The following is a 23,106-nucleotide window of genomic DNA, read 5'->3' on the forward strand; positions in this document are numbered from 1 at the left end:
TTCTGGCTGATCTGTAGAAATGGCTGCCTGCTTTGTCCCTCCAGCAAAGTTCAGCAACAAGCATCAAGAGCCATTAACCCACAATGACCTGTCGGGCAAACTCACCATTGGAAAACCATGCAAGATTTTACACACAACTTCACCATTTCTCCAGCTGAGAGGAAGGGTCATCCATCGAGTCATTTTGATTCCATAAACTGTGTTGTACAGTTCACCAGATCAGCCTCTGCCACTCAGGTGGAGGAGTGGGGAATCAAACCCAGTTCTCCAGATTAGAACCCACCCATTCTTAACCACGGCACCACGCTGGCTCTCAGGAAGGGAGTAGAAGTCAGGGGCTGTCCAGGAGTAGTTCAGAAATGGAATGCTAGTAGATCAGCAGATGCTATGGGCTTAGGAATGAGTGCCTGCCGCTTTTCAACTCCGAGTCTCCAGACCTTGGTGCATCTTGGCTGTACTGCGACAAAACAAGGCCTGGTTAGGATCCCGTAACATGATGCAGAAGAACAAAATGCTGGATTTTTCACAAGGCTTTGAGCATACTTCCTTGCCTCTCCTCCCTACTAAAACTAAGTCCAGGATGCATAACTGCAGTGCATACGTATTCTTCTCCTGTTCATCCCTACCTTTTCCCTCTACCTTTTCTTGTCTTCTACATTTCAAACTTTAAACTGTAAGATCTGTAAGCGACAGGCCTATAATATTTATCATGTAAAGCACAACACTCCTCAAAGATGCTGACAGCATTTTTAGGCCAGCCAGTTCTGGTCCAAACAAACTGAACCTTATGCATGTAAGCCCAACAGGAACTTCAGACTGATGGCAATGACTCCCTTCTGTTGAGCGAAGCAGTCTCATAAGAAAGTAACAGGATTCAACACAGCAGGCCTGGATCCACACTGGGATACTAAATGTGCCGTTGCAACTGCACACTTTGGATGCAGCTCATAGAAACAAGCCCTGGATGTATTAACTGCTACTCTCTCCATCATGATCCGCACAGCAAGGCGATCAAGACACAACTACTCACAAAAACCTGCCTCCTCCCACATCCACATGAATGGAAAGCTATTGGCATGCTATTGCAACATAGCACGTGATCTAACAGCCACATTTAGTTCACAACTGGATGTATGATTTGACTTCTCTTTCAAAAAGTTATTTTAAAAGATGCTTAAGACAACTGCAACAGGATTATCTCCAGTGGTGGGATCCAAAAATTTTAGTAACAGGTTCCCATGGTGGTGGGATTCAAACTGTGGCGTAGCGCCAATGGGGCTGGGGTGGGGAGCCTGACGGGGGGGCGTGGCAGACATTCTGGGGTGCAGGGCATTCCTAGGCGAGGGCTGTGGCAAGGGCGCTTGGCCATTTCATGTAAGTCCTTGGGTACTGAGGGAAGGGATGCCTGCATGGCCCGGAGGCTGCCACGCACACCGGTGCACCTCCTGCTAGACTGCTTCAAGTTCTGCACGCTACTGCTGAGAGGAGGGGTGTAACTAAGGCAAAAATAATGTGGCAAAATCACCAATTAGTAACCCCCTCTCGGCACACACAAATAATTAGTAGCCTACTCTCGGGAACCTGTGAGAACCTGCTGGATCCCACCTCTGATTATCTCCACTGCAAAGAGCTACTGGATTTAAGGTTTGTTTAAAAAAGAACGCACTCAATATTCTAACTCAAACTGAAACTTGAAGTTATTTTTTTTAAATATGAACTGAAAGGCAGGTTGACCGATTTAACTACATACTGATCCGATTTAATCCTGGAAGATTTAAAAAAAAACATTAGCAATACTTAAAAAAAACAAAGTCCAAAATGATCAACACAGCATATATACTCCGATTGGGATTTGGGGGGAGGGGGGGTCAAACGCAACAGCTTCTCCTGAACAGACTAGCAATTTCCTTCAATTACGGTACATTTCCCTGAGGCAAAAAGCTAACACAACATTAAGGTTGCCCTCTTGGGTCCCAGAAATCTGTGTATGGCACAGACAGGAGTTACGGTTTGTAGGGGACCACTCACCCCAATAATCTGAGGTATTTCGAGGATTATACTTTCAAATCAGCCCTGCACAATGCTGCCAAAACCTATTCCCCGATGCACACTGCACCTGGATGCCATCCACAGGTGAGTGGAATAAGCAAAGCAGACAAGGCGGGGCCTGGGCTACCTGGATCACTGATTTCCCAAACAGTAGAGAAACTGGCAGTAGAGTTTCCAAGTGGCTAACAACTCAGTCAAATGGGTGAAGCACTGCCACCTTCAAGTAGGACCCACAATTCATGTTCTCTAAGGGGCTGACTCCTTCTGCGCCCCAGACTTTTCCTTTATGCAAGCATTCACACATTCTGTTTCACATGCATACACAGTCATCCAACCAAATGTAGAAAAAGACACTAAAAACAGAGCCATCCGCAAAACTCTACTGATATTCTTGAAGCAACCTGAATTAGCCTTGGTTGCCTCGGTCTCCAAGCAAGCAAAACTATGGAGTTGGAACTCTGGTGCAGCTTCTGAAAAGAGGAGAGAAATTCATAAGAGAAGGCATGCGGGGTATCTGCTGAGGAGTTTTGAACGTGAGAACGGGGCTGGGGGAAGAGACACCAACAGATTAAACCAAGCCTGGAGAAAGTGCTGACAGAACGTTTTGCGGCTGCTAAACGGCCTTTCAGAGTGATTCCGTGCAGGTGCACGCATTGCAAACTTGTTTTCCCAAAAATGACGCATCCACACCACCTGTTCGCAGATGGCTTCTTTGAATATTCTGCGGACTGGATGGACCCCTGCGATGAAACCCCTCTATGCGTCGGCCTCGTGGGGAAACTGTTTGGAAAGGCCCTGCAACTTAGCTCTGGCAAATTTCCCTGAAGGCAGCCATTAGGCCCACGAAGAACACAGATCATTCTTGGTCCACAGGAATGGAACAGAGAAATCCCACCACCGATGTGCATTTTACACACTCTCATAAAAGCGTGGCAGAAAAAATTAAAACTTCCGCGATTTAGCTTTATTAACAATGATTGCTTTTTTTTTAAAGCCAGTAAAAAAAATGTGGGTGTTGAGATGTAGATCACAATTCAGCGACCCAGGAAAGTGAAGTTCCTTAACTGTCTGACCTGCACAATGTTTAAGAAACATGCACCCTGGAAAGGTTTTGTGGTTCTCCTAGATCCGTGGTGGCGAACCTTTGGCACTCCAGATGTTATGGACCACAATTCCCATCAGCCCCTGCCAGCATGGCCAATTGGCCATGCTGGCGGGGAAATAAGTATCTGGAATATAAGGTCATCTATCCTAAATGTCTCACATGAGAATGCCATGAGCCACATGGCAATTTAGACAAGTACACGTTATTCCACAAACACTGCAGTGCCTCCAAACTGTAGCCTGAATATTTTCATAGCTTCATTTAGACGTTTTTATTAAAAACACCACACACACACACACGGACGCACACAGACACACTTCCTAGAGTGCAAAATGCTTAAGTACTTCAGTAACAGAACGTCACTGGTAGGAGATCTCTTCCTCTCTTTAAATATTCGCTTCTTTCGTTGCAGACGTTCTGTTTCCACCGTCGTGAAGCATCCACCGCCAGCAACAGACGTGCCAGCAATTGAACGGACAGCGCTGCAGAGCCTTCTTGCGCCAGGGTCGGGGGCCACTGAAAAGCCCGAGTCCTCCTTTCCCAGACGACAAGTTTTTACTTGTACAAGCTCATGGTCGGGCTCTGATACATGCACATGTAAGCGTCACAAAGTAGCCTTCGCGCACACCCTTGAATCCGCCGCGAGTCCAGGGAATGCAACTCCTCTAGAGACATTTTCAAATATTCCCCAACTTCTGGACATGGAGTCACCTGAGGAATGTTGAAGCCATTCTGGCCTCCTTTGGAGGGAAAGGAAGAAAAGATTGACATTACAAAGAAGGGCAAGTACAGATAATTGACCTCATCAAACTAGGTCAGGGGTCTGCAACCTGTGGCTCTCCAGATGTTGATGGACTACAAATCCCATCAGCCCTGCCAGCATGGCCAGCTGGCCATGCTGGCAGGGGTTGATGGGATTTGTTGTCCATGAATATCTGGAGAGCCGCAAGTTGCAGACCCCTGAACTAGGTGGACCCAAGATTGCTGTGAGTACATCAGAATGGATAACAGCAGGGATTTGACTCCATTCCAATCTATATAATAACATGGAAATATTTAAAAAATGATCATCCAAAAAAATGGGGCTACTGAGGTAACAGCAGGCTCATCTGAGGCCTCTCTGCTTAATTACACAAAGGAGGTGGGCCCAATGGCGCAAGAAGGGATTTTAAATCTATTAATGATGGCGAGGATGACACTAGCAAGCAAGTGGAAATCAAGGCATGTTCAAACGAAGATAGAGAGGCTTTAAAAAGTTATGGGATATAGAGGAGCCACGTGGTGTAGTGGTTAAGTGCTTGCACTGCCACTCACACGGTCAGGAGTTCGAGCCCCCTGTGGATCAGATATCCTGGAAGCTGGCTCATGGTCAACTCAGCCATCCATCCATTTCTTGGTCAGTAAATGAGTACCTAGCTCATAGCTAGTGGATGAAGAATAGTCGGGGAAAGCAATGGCAAACTACCCCATAAAAAGTTATGGGATATAGCAAGACTGGTAAAATGGATCGAATTTTAAACAGAAAAGAAATCAAGGGCTGATTTCTATATTATACTAGCACGATTTACCACTGAACACACCGCAAACTGTTGAGTGGTAAATCATGCTTTATTATATTGGACACAATGTAATAGAGAAGAAGAAGAGTTTGGATTTATATCCCACCCACCCCCTTTTCTCTCCTGTAAGGAGACTTTCCCTTCCCCCCCACAACAAACACCCAGTGAGGTGGGTGGGGCTGAGAGAGCTCTGAAGACCTGTGACTAGCCCAAGGTCACCCAGCAGGAATGTAGGAGTGTGGAAACACAAATGAGCTTCTGTTATCTCAATAGACTCCTCTTTTTTGGATGATCACTTTGTAATATTTCCATGCTATTATATAGGCATCGTTTCCAAAAATAGGGAGGGCCCAATATGGGGCAAGAAGAGCTGCAACCATGCAAAGCCCAAGAGGCTGAGCCAGCATTATAAGATCCCTTAAGCCAGGGTGGAAACGCGAAACAGAGAAAGAGGGTCAAATGAGAAAAAGACGTACCATCCCGATCCGCCATACTGTCAAAGAAGAGCCAGGCAGAGTCGCCTTTGCCATACTTAACAAAAGCCACATAGTGGCTTGTTTCTATACACAAAACAGCAAACAGCTCCATCTTCTGACAAGGTATGCAGCCGTGCCTCCAGTCCCAGTCAGGTAGGTCTTTCGGAAGAGACACTGGATTGAATTTATGACTCTGCCTTTTGGGATGAAGGTGAACCTACAGCCAAAAGGGTTAAAAACAGTGATTAAAGAATCCCTCCCTTTGGTAAAGGCATCTTAATTCTGTCCCTTAAAGGCATTTAAATTTCCTAAACCCCCCCCCTCCCAAAAGGTTTCTGCCACCAAATTTGAACCCACGCCAGTGCCAGGACCTCTCTGAAAGAGCAAGCTTACTTGTGTATTGCAAGTTTTGCAAAACTGCTTGATTTTGCCAGCAGAGATGTCTGTATCTTCGTAGCATTCCCTGCATTCGTACAATGCGAGCCCTCCACATATCCGGCACTGCCGAGGAGCTGCGTGGTGTAAAAACAAAGTCACAGATCATCACTCAGTAAAGCAAAGCCATCCCCTAAACAGGGACCAGATCTATTCGACTACCCCAGCCTACAAACTTCCACATGCCAAACATTAATCAGAATTGCTTTTGGTAACAAATATTTTATGTTTGCTGTGTAGAAAGCAAAAAAACCTCATGTCATTTATAAAGTACTAGCGGGCCCAGCCACGTGTTGCTGTGGCTCAGTCTGGTGAAGTGGAAAAGAAAGAAAGGGGGAAGCGAACGGTTCGAACATGTGTCATTGCACAATGCTTGCAAGGGAGGGGAGGGGCAAGGGGCCCCTCACTACCCTCCCTCTCTCCCGTTCCCTTGCATGGCCCTCGCCCCATCCCTCCCTAACGTTCCCCTTCTTCTGCTAGGGTGGGTGGCCCATGTGCAGGTGGCAGACCCTGTCTCTTTCACTCCCTTCCCTTGCAGGCGAATTACCTAGCTTAAAACACGCTGGGAGGCATGAGCGACGTTGTGTTCAAATTTCAGAGCGTTTGGTCCAGCAAACCCCTAGACCCTCCCTCATCTTCCCCCGCTAGCATGGGTGGGCCATGTCCAGATGGCAGACCCCATCTTTTTCACTCCAGATGGCAGCGGTTTTCAAGGAAGGCATGGTTGTTTCCCTTGTATCAGAGGGTGTTGCTTTGACGGCCAGCAGATGGCGCTGTTACGTAACAGAACTGTGGTTCCAACTGTCAGAGGTGTGGCATGTACACAATAACTGGCACAATTGTGACATGTACACAACAGGTGGTGTGGAAACAGTATGGAAACCTGGCTGCACGCAAATGCGACGTTGTGTGAAAATTTCAAAGCAATCGGTCCAGTAGTTTGGGAGATTACCTGTCAGCAGGAAAACGCACTGATAGATTTTTATATAGAGAGATTGCTGAACCCAAACAAAGGAGCTTCCACCTACTGCTTCCAAAAAGTTCCTCTTTTCTGCAAACTTTTTTTCCAGGAGTGAGGAGAAAAGAATGAGAAAAGAACGAACAAGCAGAATTCATTTTGCCCTAGGAGAAGGGGGGAGCTTAATACAATTTGCCCTGAGTTTGTTCGCTTGACTGTTTGTTTGTTTATCTATTTTTATTTTGTCACTTTTTTATCCTGCCCTATCCAGAAAGGTTCAGGGCGGGTTACAACAATTAAACACAATAAAACATTTAAATACCGCAATAACATTTAAATTATAAAAATGCCCATAACATGTTAAAACCGTAGATTAATAAATAATGTATAAAAAAAACCAGATGGCCTCTTAAAATAATCAAAATGCCTCATCCCTACCCAAATGTCAGATGGGATGAAGTTTCCACAGATGGTCAGGTCTGCCAAGTTATTTTATACTCACTGTCTTCCAACAGGTCTGTGATATTCAACTCCAGAGAAGGAAAAATTTTGTTGAACATTTTGAAGTCTTTTCCGAATCGAGGCATCTGAATGATCAGACAGGAGGGTGCCTGAAAATAAGAAGGCAGAGAGAGGAAATACATTGCTTAGTTCAGTCACAGACCGATGAGTAGTTTTACCTCCAGGTACTGCTGAGGGCAGTGGTGCTAAGCAACCAGAGGGCTTTTCAAAGACAAGGAGGGCATTTCAAACCCAAGAGGGACACAACTGGATCTCTATTTCGTACAAATGGGACAGATGGACAGAAGGAACCAAAGTAGTACCGTGATGATGCTGGACTCCGATTAGAATACATGCTGGGGCTAGAGTTCACTGGATAGCCTTTCTCAAGGCAACTTACTTTCCCAGAGTTGTTTCACAAAAGGAACAGAGAACAAGGCCCACCCCCCGACCTTGTGGAAAAAGGAGGAGTTTTCAAAAATGTACGAGATAAAAAGAGAAACCGAAACAGGTGTCGCCAGTCTGCATTACTCTGACCTCCTTGAACGAAACCAGCAGAAACTTGCACAGCTGGATGACCTCCAGAGTAATCTAACAACAGCGACAAGAAAATCTGGAAGTGGGAAAGAGCTGTGAGCTCAGGGCATCATAGACACAGATCCTGTGCTTTTTTATGCGGAACGCAGTTCCTCCTGTGTTCAGTGGACTTACTCTGTTATAAATGATGTCTGCAGCCTTAGTTTTCCAAAAGCATGCTTGAAAAAGTACCACAGGAACTCACACCTTGGTCACTATTTATTTACTTCAGTTATACCCCACCTTCCCCCCACCCCCCAAAGCAGGCACCCAAAGCTGGGGATCATTAGGAAAGGAATTGAGAATAAAACTGCAAAGATTGTCATGCCCTTATATAAAAGCCATTGGATCGCGTGACCGCGCCAAGGAGTACTGTGTCCAGTTCTGGTCGCCACATCTCAAAAAGGATATCGAAGAGATAGAAAAAGTGCAGAGAAGGGCAACGAAGGATGATTGGCGAGGGACTAGAAGCCTTCCTTATGAGGAGAGGCTGCAGCGTTTGGGACTCTTTAGTTTGGAGAGGAGACGTCTGAGGGGGGATATGATTGAAGTCCATAAAATTATGCATGGGGTAGAAAATGTTGACAGGGAGAACATTTTCTCTCTTTCTCACAATACTAGAACCAGGGGGCATTCATTGAAAATGCTGGGGGGAAGAATTAGGACTAATAAAAGGAAACACTTCTTCACACAACGTGTGATTGGTGTTTGGAATATGCTGCCACAGGAGGTGGTGATGGCCACTAACCTGGATAGCTTTAAAAGGGGTTGGACAGATTTATGGAGGAGAAGTCGATTTATGGCTACCAGTCTTGATCCTCTTTGATCTGAGATTGCAAATGCCTTAGCAGACCAGGTGCTCAGGAGCAGCAGCAGCAGCAGAAGGCCATTGCTTTCACATCCTTCAGGTGAGCTCCCAAAGGCACCTGGTGGGCCAATGCGAGTAGCAGAGAGCTGGACTAGATGGACTCTGGTCTGATCCAGCTGGCTTGTTCTTATGTTCTTATCCTTCTCCTTTCCTCCATTTCAGTCTCACAGCAACCCTGTGAAGTAGCTAAGGTTCAGAGTGGGAGAATGGCCACAGGTCACCCAGTGAGGTTCCCAGGCAAAGCTAGGATTCAAACCCAGCTTTCCCAGATCCTTGCCTGACACTCTAATCACTATACCATGCTGTATTCAGGTGTATGGCTTTTAATCAGGCTTGAAAGCTGAACGGCAGCATCACAAAAGGTCTCAACTCACACAGCATCACTCACACAAACAGGTACCCACTGATAATATGAAGCAGGGATGCCCTTCTTCTTAGAAGAATTTGGATTTATACAAGCCCCTTTTCCTTCCTCTCCCCACAACAGACATTTTGTGAGGTGAGTGGGGCTGAGAGAGTTTGAAAAGAACTGCGACTAGTCCAAGGTCACCCAGCAGGAATGTAGGAATGCAGAAACACATCTGGTTCACCAGATAAGCCTCTGCCACTCAGATGAAGGAATGGAGAATCAAACCAAGTTCTCCAGATTAGAATCCACCTGCTCTTAACTACTACACCACGCTGTTATGTGAAATAGCATAGGTGTGAAAAGTAAACATTTTTGACTCCTACTCCAGTATGCACCTTATAGAATACTCCAGTGCTTCCAACAGTATGCCTCAGCTTTCTTCAGAACAAGTGAAAAAAAAATCCAATTAATAAAAAGTGAAAACAAGCAAATCCTCCAAACCTCTGCAAACTTCAAATTACTGTTGATGAAAGACCACTCCAGTAACTGCTGAATGGTAGGAACGCCCACTTTCTCATTCTTGTCCATAAATATCTGATAAAAGTAACAGTCTTGTACCTTTTGACCTGCTGATCTAAGGAAAAGAGAACATTTTAAAAACAGTTTCCAGTGAAAAGCATTTAGGCTTGGCACTTCACAGACATGTGAGGCAAGAGATGCTTTTTTTAAAATATAAATGATTTTTATTTTTCTCCTTTAAAAACAGACACACACACACACACAAAACAAATCATAACCCACTACACACTCTACAATGACTTCAGGCTATTTAATCTTTGGTTGAAAGTTAACTCAAGATTCATGCCCATAATTAAAAACATTAGCTCAATTATTTTTGCTTCAAAAGTATTCTAATATTTACACTCTGCTGCCTTTTTTAAAATCCCAAACTCTGCTCTTGTTTCTCTGTTTGAATAGGTTTCCAAAAGGTATTCTGTAAAAGGTTTCCAATGTTCTAAAAAGTTGTCTATACTATTGTCCCTTAATAGTGACGTCAGTTTTGCCATTTCTGAGTATTCTGTGATTTTCAAAATCCAGTCCTCCTTCGCCTCTCCATTTTTGTGTATATAAAATCTTTGCTGCCATAGACATGTACATAAATAGAGATCAGTACTGATTAGTGATATCTTCTCCCAAAGCTTCAGGTTTTATCAAGACTGTTGCCTTCAGAATCTTATCATTTAATATTATATCCCCCCAAAACTTAGCTTCTTTACACATCCACCACATAAGAAAGAAGGACCCTCTTGATTTCACTATAAAATTACATAGCATAGGAATATGTTACCTGATTTTTAATAATGGCTCAACTCTCAAAATATGATGAAACAATATATTCAAAAATTCTTCTGGATCTGTAGGGAAAGAAAACAGAAGTTATATCAGGATACCAACCAAAGCCGCTCTGCAAAAACACTTCTTAAGCTCAAATATCTCTCACGTTATCAAAAAAGTTGATAAGTTGGTCCCAAAGCACTGAATGGGTCATCTACTAACCCAGTATGCTAACCCAATGTGCAACAGCTACAATATCCAAAAGTAACTGGAATTCTATTGGAATACTGCAGAAGTTCCGCAAAAGGTTTCTGCAGATAGACCTCTCAAACAACTGAAGGCAAACTAAACCACTTGCTAAAGCTCACTTCTCACCAAAGAAGGATCACTTGATCAAATGAGTATACATTGCTCTCAGCACAAAAAAAGAAGGAGAAGTGGAGCTGTTTTGGGGAGGCGCACAGTTCTAACCTCGTCTTTTCCATATACAAATATACTTATTTGTAAGGAAAGATGAAATGCCAGCATTCAGAACATTGGAGTGCTGTGTGGTTTCCAGGCTGTGTGGCCGTGTTCTAGAAGCATTCTCTGTTCAGAACATTTCATGTAATATTTATGCACCCAGACACAGATTTACCTTTTCATAAAGATCGCTATTTTAAACCCTCAAACATGTCCAAAGTCAATTCCCATCTTACAGTCTGGAAACACCATGACACTAGTTAACCTTCCCCCAATGAGAAACATGAAACAAAGGCCCCTTCCGCACACGCAAAATAATGTGTTTTTAAACCACTTTCACAACTGTTTGCAAGTGGATTTTGGTATTCTGCACAACTTTAAAGAGCACTGAAAGCAGTTTGAAAGTGCATTATTCTGCATGCGCGGAATGAGCCAAAGTTCCTTTCCACGCTCTTCTCATTACTACCATCCACAGAGCTAAGCTCCAAAAAACTTCTCATTACCTTTCTCTTCAGAAGTGAATCCAGAAGCAGCTTCCACTTTTTCTAAAATCTTCCTCAACTTCATTATTTTTGTTGCACACACATACCCATATCTACAACACAAAGATGGAGAAAACAGGCTGAGCCAAAAAGGGAGGCTGCTCATAAAGGCAACACATTGTCAAAAGATAATCTATGAGCCTCCCATCATACAAATTTCCCAGTTTAGAGGTTCCTTCAAGGCTCTTTCCCTCAGCTTTCTCCTCACCAGGTGTATTTTCTTTTCCTGCCTCTCTTGGTCTGCCACCCGCAATCATGTTCTGAACACTATTGAGGTTGTAATTCTGCTTCCTGTCACATGGGGTTTTTTTGTGTGCACATGACTTCCTGTCACATCACTGCAGTCTGGTGGAACTCAACCCTCAGTGGGACCAAGCTGTGGAAAGGCCACCGTTTTAGGGACCGTCAACCTAAGCTGCATGAACTGAGAGCACATTCTAAACTTCCTACACCCTCCCACCGATACACACACACACGCAACGGCAATCACATGGGGATGATTGGTAGCAGCGAGCAAAGATGAGTTTCCTAGCAAAAATTTTTTAGTAGGATTCATTTTCCTTTACTTACATTCTGAGAGGATTGACTATTTCTGTCCGCAGAAGCTCTTGAGTTTCACTATAATACTCTACATCGTTTTTCTCTTTTGGTCTAAGCAAAACAGTATCCAAAACTGAGCTAAACGCAAACAGGCTGAAAGAAAGGAGAAAATACTTTCAACCCTGGAAGCTGGCAGGAAGGTTTTTTGTGTTTTTTTTAAAAAAGGAATATAAAAGTGTGGTGAATTATTTGGTTCTCACAGTTTGCCCTGACCTGAATGGCCCAGGCAAGTTCGACACCGTCAGATCTCAGAAGCTTAAGAAGGGTTGGCCCCGGTTCGTAGCGGGACGGGAGTGTTGTGTGTTAAGCACCGTCACGTCATTTCCGACTCATGGAGGCCCTATGAATCAATGTCCTCCAAATGGGATGGGAGGCCACTAAAGAATCCAGGGTCGCAGTCAGGTATTGGCAAGCCATGTCCAAACATCTCATTTTGAAAACCCTACAAGGTCATTATCATTCATTTCTACCACCACAAACTGTATGTTTAGCAAAACAAAAATTGCCAACCCATTTCTCACGGGTGATAGCGGGATTTGAAGAATCAGCTTGGAGCTCTTTCGGACTCAAGTTTACCATTGTAGCGGCATATGTTTCATAGCATTTTAATAGAAATCAGTACCCAGCTTTCCTCCAAGGAAGCCACAAACTGAAGTTGAAAAACTCCTACAGGATAAAACAAAATATGCAGAGCTAACAATGAATGAAGAACCGCTAACTGAACAACAGTAAAGGGCAGAATTCAGCCTGGGTATTTGCAGAACAAAAAACAAACAAACATCTGATCAACAGAGAATGGTACTTAAGCTTCTGGGAGAATGGTAGGCCTGAGAATGGTACTTAAGCTTCTGGGAGCTATGACAGAAGAGGCTCCGTGTCCCTTAGCCACAGAACTTCACTTCTCAAAGATGGGGTGGGGGTGGAGGGTCTAAAGTAGAGTATCAGCAATAGATCAGCAATGTTTCAGCTACCATATTTGGTACACAGAAACCAAACTGGACTAATATGTATCTCAAAGGAAAAGAGAGGACTTCATACCCACCCATTCCCACACCTGCAGGACTAATTCCACGTGTGGAAAGAATGTGCAGTTCCATGTAAAACCACGAGACTTGCCTGCATAAAGTCCCAAGCACCATCTATGGCAGTGGTGGTGAACCTATGGCACAGGTGCCAGAGGTGGCACTCAGAGCCCTTTCTATGGGCACACGTGCAGAGAGTTTGTCATTGGGGGGGTGGAAAATCACTCCCCCACACACACACACACCTAGGCTGGCCTGGGCATGATCTGGGAGTAAGCTCGGTTGCTGGCAATGGGGCTTGCTTCCGAGTAAACCCTCCTAGGGTCATGATTCACCCATTCGAAGCATTGCACAGTTGCTTCACCAAGCTTACTCCCGAGTAACACGCACCTCAGAGCCAACCGTTTTTCCTAAACTAAAACCTCAGTATTCAGGTTAAATTGCCGTGTTGGCACTTTGCGATAAATAAGTGGGTTTTGGGTTGCAGTTTGGGCACTCGGTCTCAAAAAGGTTCGCCATCACTGATCTATGGCATCTCTCACTTAGAAGAACCTGGGGCAGCAGATGCTGGGGAAAGCTCCTGCCTAAGACCCCAGGCAATGACTGTCTCCCAGAGTAGGAAATATTGGCTTGCCCAAACTACCATAAGGCAGCTTCGTATGCTCATGAGTTGACAGATGGAAAGCCCTCAGAGAGGACCCTCAGAGAGGACCCTCAGAGAGGACCCTATCCCAGGGTTTGACAAATCCCAGATGCCAGCAAAGCATGGTGCTTATAAGTTTCATTTTGGTGCCAAGTCTTTCCAGCGTTCACTTTATTGCAGAGCCACTCAGCAATCCCCTGTAGAAATACAAAGCTTATCTATAATTTTTCAGAATGTCTCGTCACATGACATAAAAATACATGCCAGTCAAGCTGTTTTGTCCCTGTTTATTTGTTAACTTCACACCATTCGGGGCAGCAAATGAATTGGTCGCTCTCTACGCTGGTTCCAGCATTCAATCAAATGGAGCTTTTAAAATTCTTAACAACATTATCAGAAACTGGGGAGAAGCTTGTTTTACGGATACCAGGTCAACTTTTTGTTGTGGCGATAACAACTGTATATCACAATACTTTTGTCACAGATTTCATGACACCGCAAGAAACTGAAGCGGTTAGGATTAGGTTTTAGATCTGTCGAGGCATGCGACGGACTCTAGGCATTTCATTTTATTGTTTATTTTACTTAATTTGTAAAGGTAATTCCTTGTACAAGCATGACTGATCTCTAGTGTGACATCAAAGTATGACATTTGCTAGGCAGACTCCGTTTACATGGTGGTTTGCTGTTGCCTTCCCCAGAGAGCTACACTTCCCCCCGCAAGCTGGGTACTCATTTTACCGACCTCAGAAGGACCGCAGGCTGAGTCAACCTTGAGCCAGCTACCTGAAACAGACTTCCGTCGGGATTGAACTCAGGCCGTGAACAGAGCTTTGATTGCCGCTTGCCACAGAGATCTTTACTTGATTTGTATCCTGCGTTTATCCCCAACGGGGACTCAAAAGCAGCTTCCATCGTTCTCCTCTTCTCTATTTTATCTTCACACCAACCCTGTGAGTTAGGCTAGGCTGAGAGTGTGTGACTGGCTCAAGGTCACCTAGCCAGTTTCCATGGCACCAGTGGGGATTGAAACCTGAGTTTCCCAGGTTCTAGACTAACACTGTAGCCACGTTGGTTCCTATGTCACACAAGCAGGCTCTAGATAGGGGTAACTGTGCTGCCACCACGTTTCATGGTCTTCTCTCTACTTTTTCACCCTTTCACCCAACAATAAGGATGTCAGCAAGGTGTTCTCCCAGCATCCCCTTCACTGCCCCAAACCACACTTCGGAATTCAAGCCTCACTGAAAATTAGTGCAACGGATAAGTTCTTCTGAGAGAGAATTTGGAACATTTACAGTTGCAGACTGTTGTGTTCAGACTAATTCCACACTGTACATGGCTACATGTCCCGGCTAGCAGTCACCTACTGAGCGCAGGTTCAGCACACTTGTGTCATTTTCTCAGCCATGGGGCTTCAAGAAACTTACCAGAATAATGTGGAGTCTAAATAGCAGGAGTTGTAATGACCCTGGATTCCTTTCTTCTTTCCGATCATGGTTTCCAAGCCTTCTTTTTCCATTTTTGGAGGGGTGTTTTCTTCAACCACTTCACTCAGATAGCCACCAAAAGCTGAAGAACAACATATGAACAGTTACACAAGGGTCTCCGTAACAATAGAGGGGAAATAAAGGGGTGGCTCCGCTATAGGGATAGCTTCTTCCCACAGTGCTGGAATGAGGGGCATGATCTCCCTGCTTCAGGTCTGCCCAGCATTAGAGGCTACAAAAGTGGCAGAAAAATCTCTCCCATATCAGTGGTCTCGGTCCCACTGATTCCTTTTCCAGTTAGAATAACTTGGCAGCACCTGGGATAGTGGGCTGGATTCACACTCAACAGACACAAAGACCTTTGCTCACAAAGCACCATTTTCCCATTCACCCTGCAGTCCAAAATGCCACTCAAAATAATTTTCTTGAGAAGATACCCCCTCAGAAAAAAAGATTTCGGGCTGCCACAGGAGGGGAGGCTGGAAAACTGTGCCCCGCAAGCAGAAATCCTTACATCTGTGGAAGCTCAGTCTGGATTTAAACCACAACAAAGTGAAAATAACCTTTTCTCCATATGCAGACTAAAGGTTACTTCCTAGAAAGAAGCAACACTGCAGATATTAAGCCCACTTCAAGATAGCTCTTACATGACAAAAGCACAGTGCTATGTGTTAGGACTAACTTTCATCTTCAGTTTGTTTCGTAAATAAGTCCTTGCTTTATGAGCAGTGACTTCCAGCCAGTGCAGGAATGGCAAAACCCCACCTACAATTAATACATTTTGAAGATTTTATATTTCACAGCAAGTTCTTTGAGCCACCAGCCGTTCAAAAACAAAGCCAGGATTCTCAGTCTAATTTTTTAAATTTCCTCATTCAAAATTGTGCAAGAAAATTGCTTCAGCCAATTGCTGCGTGATCATGAATTCCTTATTCATTAAACTTCGCAATTGGTGTCATCACCGTTCGTACCGCTATCGTAAGAAATAACATTCCAAATAATATCTGACACTTATGAAACAATGGCAGCTATGAAGAAGAAGAGAGCCAGAGTGCTGCAGTGGTTAAGAGTGGGTGGACTCTAATCTGGAGAACAGGGTTTGATTCCCCAGTCCTCCACATGAGTGGCAGAGGCTTATCTGCTGAACCAGATGTGTTTCCACACTCCTACATTCCTGCTGGGTGGCCTTGGGCCAGTCACAGTTCTCTCAGAACTCTCTCAGCCTCACCTTCCTCACAAGGTGTCTGTGGTGGGGAGAGGAAGGGAACGGAGCTTGTAAGTCACCTTGAGTCTCCTTACAGGAAAGAAAGGTGGGATATAAATCCAAACTCTTCTTCTTCATTTTCTTTTCAAGAGAGGTCACTGTAATTTTATGACTGGACAGAAATACCCTATATCCCATCTCATCCCTGCCCAAAAAAATCTAGAAAGAAATAAAACGTAAGAACTTTTTTTTAAAAAGAAGCAAGAAAGCTACAAAACAATACCTAAGGAATTACAGCGTTCAATCTGGTTGGATACAGGCTGCAACGCCGCAAACCTGGAATCTGGCCTACAGCTCTTCAGCTTAACAAAGAGAGCCTTCTTGGGCGCACATGTAAAGTATCGAGTCCCTTTAAATGTACCGTCTGTACAGCCGGCGCATTCTTCTTCCTGGAAGAAGCAAAACAGAAGAACATAACCAAAAAGGCACAGAGGACGAAGGGACCCCGATCCCATGTCCAACATGGAAAGCAACCAAGTTTCTGCCACAAAACCAAGGCGCCATTGCTGGTGCATCCGCTGTGGTGCTTCTGACCAAAGCAAATGGAGCTGGGACAGCAGCTGTGATGAGTGCCACCTATGACAACTCCAATTCTACCCCCCAAACCACGAAACAAGCGGCTGGGATAAGGCCACACAGCTCTTTCCAAGAGAAAAGATACAGAGCTGACGAAGCAGCAGCAAGGGAAAGAGATGCAGACACAGGGCTGCCACAGGTCTGCTTGCTCTAGTGAAACATACATGGTATCTTCCACTACTGCCACAAGTCTAGGGAAAAGTACATTTGTCCTGCCAGTTTCAACTTGGCCAATTTGTTTTGAACTGCCTAATACCCAATTCCATTACCCATTCCATTAATGACATCTGCTCCAAAATCCTGGACGGTAGCCAAACAAGGTGTCCCGTTTTCAAAAGATACCATGCAGCAAATAGACCAGAACAATAAGTTTTTTAAAAAATGTTAATTACCAGTTCTAGTCCAGCTAACACTTCATTTAATCCTGGCGGCTGCCCAATCCAACGGATTACGCCATAGAAAGGGGGGTTCTCTTTCACTTCGGCCAAGGAACCTGCCTCGAGCCCATGCATGTTGACGGGCATGACTGTCGATGGCGGACTGTCCTGGGGGTTCCCGGGATTCCCCTCTCCGATAACCGACTGAACAGATAAAGAAAGAGGGCTGTGTCCAATAGCATTGTTACTGCCGGACATCTTTGTTAGGCTGAAAGGCAGAGAATGGAACCGGTTTTCGGCAGATAAACTGTTTGTCGGAGGAGGCTGGAGTGGTGGCGAAGAATGCCCAAACCCGGGAGACGAGTCGTTAAGGGATTTTGCAGAGTCTTCAGCAACTGTTGAAATTAAAATTTTAAAAATCAGCATATCTGGGGAGTTTAATAAGCATTTAATAAAAACAATAAGAAGAGTTTGGATCCCCACACCCTCTCTTTCCTGTAGGGAGACTCAAGGTGTCTTGCAAACTCCTTTCCCATCACTTTTCCACAACAGGCAGGCACCTTGTGAGGTCAGTGGGACTGAGAGAGTTCCAAAGAACTGTGACTAGCTCAAGGTCATCCAGCAGGCTTCACATGAAAGAGCAGGAAAGCAAATCAGTTCACCAGGTAAGGGCTTGCCACTCAGGTGTTGGAGTGTGGAATCAAGCCCAGTTCTCCAGATTTGAGTCCACCAGCTCTTAACCACTACACCACACAGGCTATCAATAAGTACCTGAACTAATGCCCTTTGATTTTCATGCAAAGAGAGAATAAATAAGCAACCAATCAGTCTCTTAGCTGAGATCCTATGAAGAAAATTGGCCCATTTATACAATATATTGGGCACTTCTCAGATGATATATGAACCAACAAGGGACAGCCATTTTTCTAACATCAGACTAGAAGACAGTAAATAGAGACATGAGCCTGAAATGAGAATAAAGCCCACTGGAGTTGTATTGTCGAAGGCTTTCATAGCCGGAATCACTGGGGTGTTGTGGGGTTCCGGGCTGCATGGCTGTGTTCCAGTAGCATTTTCTCCTGACATTTCACCTGCATCTGTGGGCTGGCATCCTCTGAAGATCTTAAGATACGTCAAGAGAAAATGCTACTGGAATACAGCCATATAACCCAGAAACCCCACAACATCCCACTGAAGGTTTTGAAGGGTGCAATTCTACTTGGGATGGCTCCTCAAAGTACATTTCCCAGCCTACCAATTCTTGTGTCTGCAGTCTGATGTTCTATGGGGTAAACCAGAGTGACACTGGACATCGCCATAACACACAATTAATACAGTACGTAAAAATGTAATAGTTGTGGGAGCTGAATAAGGGGTTCCTCAATGAGAACATCAGTAGTAAAAAGCAAGCTTTCTTGAAAGACAACTTGTCTACCACTTCCCATCTTCCACTCCAAAATCATTTTCACGGAAACTTGTTTGCAGCTGCAGTTCATGAAGAGGACAACAAGACCAGACATGATTGGCCAGTGATCTGAATGAGCTGCGTGTGTAGCCTAGGAAACACAAACTTCCCCTTTCTACAGCCTGTGTGTGTTTCACAGGCTGAGCAGACAGAAGGCTTCCTTGAAGACGGAATATCTGAAAACGACTGCTGCAATCCGTTTTTTAAAAATCTGCAATTCAAGATGTTCCATCTACATCTAACCTAGACAGGGACGGTCTCTGAGGGTTCAGGAAAACATTGAGTCACTCTTACCTGAAGATATGTAAATAAATCATGAGTCACGTTCATCGCATGAGGTCACACTGACTAAGTTGCTATTTATAAGCAGCTTGCATCCTAGATAGTCTAATAAGGAGGGCAAAGTCAAGTTTTCACAGAACGTTGCCTCAGACATTCTCTCTACGATGACTCAAAAGCCCAAGTTAACAGGGGAAGATGTGCCAAATAAAATGCCTCGCATGCTGGCCACGATCCAAAGAACCAGGGAAGTAGCTCATTGAGCCAAGGGGGATTTGTTTTTCACAGAGCGCCCTGTCTCTCCCAACCCAGCCAACTGCAATTGAACCCGAGGGTCTCAGACACACTCTGCAATACAATAGGGCAGTGATGGCGAACCTTTTCGAGACCAAGTGCCCAAATTGCAACCCAAAACCCATTTATTTATCGCAAAGTGCCAATGCGGCAATTTAACCTGAATACTGAGGTTTTAGTTTTGAAAAACCGGTTGGCTCCAAGGCGTGCATTACTTGGGAATAAGCTTGGTGGTAGTCGGTGGCTTTGCTTTGAAGCAACCATGCAACTCTTCCAACGGGTGAATCATGACCCTAGGAGGGTTTACTGAGAAGCAAACCCCATTGCCAGCAACCGAGCTTACTCCCAGGTCACGCTTTAGTTATTCGCATGAAAATCAGTGGGGTTTAACAGCACTTAACAGGGTTACCTACACTGCTTCCCCAAAACTTGGTCTTAGGTTTAATGGTAATAATCGAGCCCGGAGGCCCAGGTCAGTCTAGATGTGGGGGAGAGGGGGCAACTCTGTGCGTGCCCACAGAAAGGGCTCTGAGTGCCACCTCTGGCACCCGTGCCATAGGTTCGCCATCACTGCAATAGGGGGAGTGCAACTGTTCAAAGCAATCATTAGCACATCCCCCGGTCAAGCACAAAGCCCCTAAATTCAGAGGATCTTTGAACTCTAGTCAATACAGAGGACAACTACATTAAAAGATGCAGTGCCTCACAAACAGATCATGAAATGCTACGGTGTCCATCAGAAGTGCTATTTATCCACCACACAGTTAACGGTAAGACATAATTGACTTATGGTGACCCCGGATGGACCACAAGGTTCTCGAGGCAAGAGGTGAGCAGAGATGGCTAAACACTTCCTTCCTCCGAACTACAATCCTGGTCTTCCTCGATAGGCTCCCATCCAAGTACTAACTAGGCCAAACTCTGCTTAGCTTCCAAGCTCTGATGAGATCAGACTCGTCTGGGCTATTTAGGCTGTTCCACAACGCCATAAGGGCCCCCAAATGAAACTTCCTTTATACTCCCTATATAAAGTACAAACGCCAAATGATCCGAACAAGGTATTCGTTCGTGACCACAATCTGCGGACAGGCACACGAACGCAATGGCATCGAGCCTCTAGTTACCTTCATCGATATACCATGAGTTTTTCGATTTCGCCTGCGACTGGGAATCCACCGAAGAGCCATTTAAGGCGTAGAAGAATTCTGATCTGTTTCTGCTTCCAGGCTCAGAGAGTGCACCTAAGACACAAACCGTTGTTGTAAAAAGAAGAGAAGCCATGCAAGGAGGCATTGTCACACTAATGAAAAGCCAGCCCCAAGGCCCTCTAAAACAGGACTTGTTATTGTTGTTCAACACTCAGCAAAGTCTACAGATGAACCCTAGTAACTTACGGTCTTTAGCAAACAAAGAAACCCTATAACTGCTTTGGTCAGGATAGGATAGTAAATCAGAGAGCCAAATCAATTAGTGGTTCTCAAAGTGTAGAATTAAATGACTCTCTTAATTTCCACAACATGTTTAACTATTGTTTATCTACACAGTGCTACCCCATGGTATATAACTGCTGTTACGGATGTGTAGCTGAAGTTGAGGGATGGGGTTAAGGAAAGGACAATCAGTGGCCAAGAAATCACGTAAACACGTTTCCCACATCAGGGTCTAACATTCTGTGATTTGGGTTGCACACCCTCCCAAGATCTACAGGCAATTAAGTTAGAGGCAATTAAGTTTCTCCTGCCGGGGGCAGGAGAAAGAATCTGGCAATTTGCAACCCTTCCTAAAATTTTATCCAACCAGGAAATCTTTACACCTCAAAGTTCACATGCGCACAATATTGCCTGCCGATGTAGGACACGGGTCCCCAACCTTTTCTGAGCGTGCAGGCACCCTTGGAGTTCTGGTATAGCATGGTAAGCACAGCCACAAAATAGTTACCTCGGCTAACCTCCAGTTGCGCAATGAAGATTCTTCTGCTGCAGGGGCAGCTGCTGCCGTAGCAACATTTTTTTAAAAATCTGCACAGCCGGTCAATTTTCTAATGGTCACTCAGAAGCCTTGTTGGGCATAAGCCCCCTCTGGCTCCACCCACTTTCTAAAATACTTAGGAAGAAGAAGAAGAGTTTGGATTTATATCCCCCCTTTCTCTCCTGTAGGAGACTCAAAGGGGCTTACAATCTCCTTTCCCTTCCCCCCTCACAACAAACACACTGTGAGGTAGGTGGGGCTGAGAGAGCTCTGTAGAGCTGTGACTAGCCCAAGGTCACCCAGCTGGCGTGTGTGGGAGTGTGTGGGAGGAAGAGACCAGGAGAGGGGTTGATGAGCACCACGGCACACACAGGGACTGTTTTGGGGACCTTGATGCAGACCAAGGCGGCAGCTTGCTATATACCCCCAAGTGTCAGGGACCTATGCATGCAGCCAGTTCTACAACCTCCATCCCCTCGGGGAGACTGCATGTAGCAATTCTCACTTACAGAAAAAAGGACAAACCAACCACTGATGCTTCACTAAGCGAACTGAGGACAAGTACCTGTAGACTTCGTCTTGCTGTGACTGAATCCTTTGTCACAGCCACCTCTAGAGGTAAAGGCAAGTTTGGGAGGTCTCCTGTCCTGAGACACGGCTTCTGAAACAGAGCAGAGGAACAGAATTGCATTCACATTTTTACAAAAGAAGGAAGCACGTGCCACAGAAGACCCTGAGTAACCCCAGGCCTGCTTCAAAGCATCAGCTCAGCGCAAGGTAACAGAACTGCAGATCCCTGCAAGGAATGCACCTGTGGTTCAGCGTTCATACTGGCACAAGCCACCACCTCTTGCAAGGGTGTTCTCAGGACTGAGAACTGCACTGTAGGAAGCCTGGATCCCATTCTGGGAAAGCAAGTAGTAAGGGCAGTGGTAAGACTTTCAGACTAAGATCTGGGAGACCCAGGTTCAAATCTCTGCTCTGCCATGGAAGCGTGCTGGCTGACTTTAAGCCAGCCACTCCCTCTCAGGCTAACCCACCTCACAGGACTGTTGTGAGGATAAAATGCAGGAAAGGGAAAAGACGTAATCTGTTTGTCTTTCCCCTTTTTTAACACAAAGTCCCATCTGACTTACAGTGACCCTGTAGGGTTTAAGGAAGCATGTTAACATATTACATAAGAACAAGCCAGCTGGATCAGACCAGAGTCCATCTTGTCCAGCTCTCTGCTACTCGCAGTGGCCCACCAGGTGCCATTGGGAGCTCACATGCAGGATGTGAAAGCAATGGCCTTCTGCGGCTGTTGCTCCCGAGCACCTGGTCTGTTAAGGCATTTGCAATCTCAGATCAAAGAGGATCAAGATTGGTAGCCATAAATCGACTTCTCCTCCATAAATCTGTCCAAGCCCCTTTTAAAGCTATCCAGGTTAGTGGCCATCACCACCTCCTGTGGCAGCATATTCCAAACACCAATCATGCATTGTGTAAAGAAGTGTTTCCTTTTATTAGTCCTAATTCTTCCTTTTACACCTTTTAAAAATTAAAAATTACACCTTTTATTTTTAATGGAAAGCACAACTAAGCCAGATATTGTTGGCTTGCTTTTTAGATCCTAACATACTATTTTGCTTGCACAGAAACAAAAACATTTAGGGTTGTTGTTGTTTTTTTCATTTTAAATATTATATGCCCACATTTACACAAACCAAGGAGCCGTACAAAATATAAACACGCCAAATTTGTTCTCACAGTGAAGTTACATAGAACAGAAGTTTAAAATAATCCCCCCTCCAACAGTCAATTGTGGCAGAGATTTCAAAATGAAAACACTAAAAAAAAAACCCCACAGGTACAAGACGTCCAAAAGCCAGCCTTCACTTCAGATTTATTTTGTTTGCTTACCACACAGTTTG

The 23,106-nt window shown here is 44.9% G+C and overlaps 1 protein-coding gene across 5 annotated transcripts in view; it reads right to left on the minus strand.

Annotated features, from left to right (window-relative positions):
- Nucleotides 1-3,389: 3,389 nt before the first annotated feature.
- The window catches only part of CYLD (CYLD lysine 63 deubiquitinase), a 29,506-nt gene continuing 9,789 nt past the window's right edge, over nt 3,390-23,106 (minus strand). For all 5 annotated transcript variants that reach the window (XM_048515965.1, XM_048515960.1, XM_048515963.1 and 2 more), the window contains 13 exons: nt 21,759-21,854; nt 20,350-20,466; nt 17,203-17,582; nt 16,458-16,623; nt 14,911-15,052; nt 11,786-11,908; nt 11,177-11,268; nt 10,225-10,291; nt 9,378-9,510; nt 7,085-7,193; nt 5,583-5,701; nt 5,190-5,406; nt 3,390-3,894 (listed from right to left, as the gene is read on the minus strand). In XM_048515965.1, the coding sequence (XP_048371922.1) occupies nt 3,710-3,894; nt 5,190-5,406; nt 5,583-5,701; nt 7,085-7,193; nt 9,378-9,510; nt 10,225-10,291; nt 11,177-11,268; nt 11,786-11,908; nt 14,911-15,052; nt 16,458-16,623; nt 17,203-17,582; nt 20,350-20,466; nt 21,759-21,854 (1,946 nt within the window). In that variant the 3' untranslated portion in view covers nt 3,390-3,709. The remainder of the gene's footprint in view (nt 3,895-5,189; nt 5,407-5,582; nt 5,702-7,084; nt 7,194-9,377; nt 9,511-10,224; nt 10,292-11,176; nt 11,269-11,785; nt 11,909-14,910; nt 15,053-16,457; nt 16,624-17,202; nt 17,583-20,349; nt 20,467-21,758; nt 21,855-23,106) is intronic.

Source organism: Sphaerodactylus townsendi, linkage group LG14, assembly GCF_021028975.2.
Source record: "Sphaerodactylus townsendi isolate TG3544 linkage group LG14, MPM_Stown_v2.3, whole genome shotgun sequence".
NCBI classification, from domain to species: domain Eukaryota; kingdom Metazoa; phylum Chordata; class Lepidosauria; order Squamata; family Sphaerodactylidae; genus Sphaerodactylus; species Sphaerodactylus townsendi.